This window comes from Trachymyrmex cornetzi, unplaced genomic scaffold, assembly GCF_001594075.2.
Source record: "Trachymyrmex cornetzi isolate Tcor2-1 unplaced genomic scaffold, Tcor1.1 scaffold71, whole genome shotgun sequence".
Taxonomy (NCBI): Eukaryota; Metazoa; Arthropoda; class Insecta; order Hymenoptera; family Formicidae; genus Trachymyrmex; species Trachymyrmex cornetzi.
Window position 1 is genome coordinate 168,787 of NW_017300037.1, and position 2,607 is coordinate 171,393.

The following is a 2,607-nucleotide window of genomic DNA, read 5'->3' on the forward strand; positions in this document are numbered from 1 at the left end:
CCGCAGAACAATGATCGTTACAAAGCGTGAAAGTAATTAGATGATATATTATTATACGTTTAGTAGGAATGATAGTATTAAATTGTAAGTGAAAAACAGGAGAAAAATATAAAGATAATGACAAGAAAAAATTCATAAAATAATGCTTCATGTAAATACAAAAATTTGTTTTTTTCAGTAACTCTTGGTCGTGACGTGTTTCTATAACGTGTTACATTTGAAACTCAGAATGACGTTAATATTGAATACAGCACAAGGAGACTACATATAAATAAGAAAATGGATATTTTGAGCCATTCGATACCGATTTTGAACAACATAGTGTCTTCACCATTGTGCACAAAGGAGATAGATTTGAAATTGTTAAAAATGGAAAAAATGACTCGAGAGTTCACAAGAAATAACACTGACACAATTTTCACACATGCGGATAAGGGGAATACTACTGTAGCGATTGACAGGGATCGTTATATTGACACGGTAAATGAAATGCTCAGAGATGAGGGTACGTATACTATTGTTAAGAAAGATCCGACTAAAAAATTGACAAAACAATTACAAATGTTGCTTGTTAGATGGAAGAGGCAGGGCCACATAAACGAAGCCACATATAAAAGGTTATATTGCAGCGATGGCACTCTAGCGCGTGCATATACAGTGCCTAAAATACACAAACCAAATGTACCATACAGATTGATTGTTTCGTCTATAGGAAGCCCTTTATATGAATTTGCTTCCTTCTTACATAAGATCTTGTTTGACTCGTTGCCTAAGGCTGACAGTTTCATAAAAAATAGTTTCGACTTGGTCGATAATTTAAGAGGAATATACACGAACAAGAATTATAGTTTGATCTCACTTGATGTTGTTTCCTTGTTCACGAACATCCCTTTGGATTTAGCACTTGAATGTGTCAATGATCATTGGGAACACATCTTGAAGAATTGCAAATGTTCGCAATCTGAATTTGTAGAAGCAATCAATCTGGTATTGGATTCTACATATTTTCTGTTCGATGGAACTATATATAAACAGAATTTTGGCACTCCCATGGGCTCGCCATTATCACCCATCGTGGCAGATTTAGTCATGCAAAAATTAGAGAAGGTGGCTTTATCAAGTTATAACAACGAAGTTTTATTTTACTATCGATATGTTGACGATCTACTTGCGGCAGTTCCGAAAGACAAGATCAATGATTTTCAGAATAGTTTTAATACATTTCATCCTAGACTGCAGTTCACCTTGGAAGTGGGTGATGACTCTATTAATTTCCTTGATGTGACGATAATGGTTAATGTAGACCGGTTCTCGTTTAATTGGTATCGGAAGCCAACTTTCTCAGGGAGATACTTAAATTATCTTTCGAACCATCCTGAATCTCAAAAAAGAGGTATTATCTTCAATTTAGTTGATAGAGCCATATTCTTATCTGATTCGACTTTCCACCATGAAAACATAGAACTAATTATTGATATTCTCATTAATAATGACTTCCCTCTGAAGTTTATTTTTGATGCTATTAATGAGAGAGTACGTCACATAAAACATAGATCTAGAGTATCACATGACCAAGGTGACCCCAATGACAATAGTGCAGCAATGACTTCTTGGTTTTCTGTGCCGTTTATCAAAAATATTACTGACAGATTCATGAAATTGAACAGAGACGACTTAAAAGTTTCGTTTTTTAGTTCGAACAAGATCAATAAATTTGTTAGAGTACATAAGGACAGAATACCAGATGAAGTTAAAAATGACGTGGTATACAAAATTAGCTGCAACGATTGTAATGCAACCTATGTTGGACAAACGAGCAGACAATTAAAAACTAGAATATATGAACATCGTAACCACATTAGATGGAATACGTCTGCTCGTTCAGTGATTACCGATCATAGGTTGCAATATGCACATGACTTCGACTGGAATAATGTCAAAGTTCTTGATGTTGAGTCTTGTTACATAAAGCGCTTAATTTCCGAAATGCTTTATATTAAGGAGCAGGAGAATGGCATTAATTTACAAACAGACACGGTTGGCCTTCACAAAGAATATGTAAATATTATAAACAGATTGTAACGTGTTGGTACTGGCAGAAAGTTTTTCCATCGAATAGCGGTCAGAAACACAGAAACGGCCTTACTGTGAACATGTGCTCTAGTGAGAACAAGGAAAATTTTTCTGATCCAGTACTGTTTCTATTAATATTGCCGATTTTTCATACATTTTGACACTTTGATACTAGTTTTTTTAATGTTATCTTTCTTGTAATTTTGACGACGGAACGTGGAAACCGCTTAGATTTCTTGGTCACAATCTGCTATTCCATATGAGATGGTGAGAACTTTTAAAACTTTCTTGTCCTTTGTTATTAACGTCATTCTGAGTTTCAAATGTAACACGTTATAGAAACACGTTACGACCAAGAGTTACTGAAAAAAACAAATTTTTGTATGAAGCATTATTTTATGAATTTTTTCTTGTCATTATCTTTATATTTTTCTCCTGTTTTTCACTTACAATTTAATACTATCATTCCTACTAAACGTATAATAATATATCATCTAATTACTTTCACGCTTTGTAACGATCATTGTTCTGCGG

General features: G+C 33.9%; 1 protein-coding gene across 1 annotated transcript; it reads left to right on the forward strand.

The window, feature by feature from the left end:
• Positions 1–279: 279 nt before the first annotated feature.
• LOC108767647 (uncharacterized) lies at positions 280–2,082 on the forward strand. The gene has a single exon (XM_018517618.1). It carries the CDS (start codon positions 280–282, stop codon positions 2,080–2,082), a length of 1,803 nt encoding a protein of 600 aa, XP_018373120.1.
• Positions 2,083–2,607: the final 525 nt, after the last annotated feature.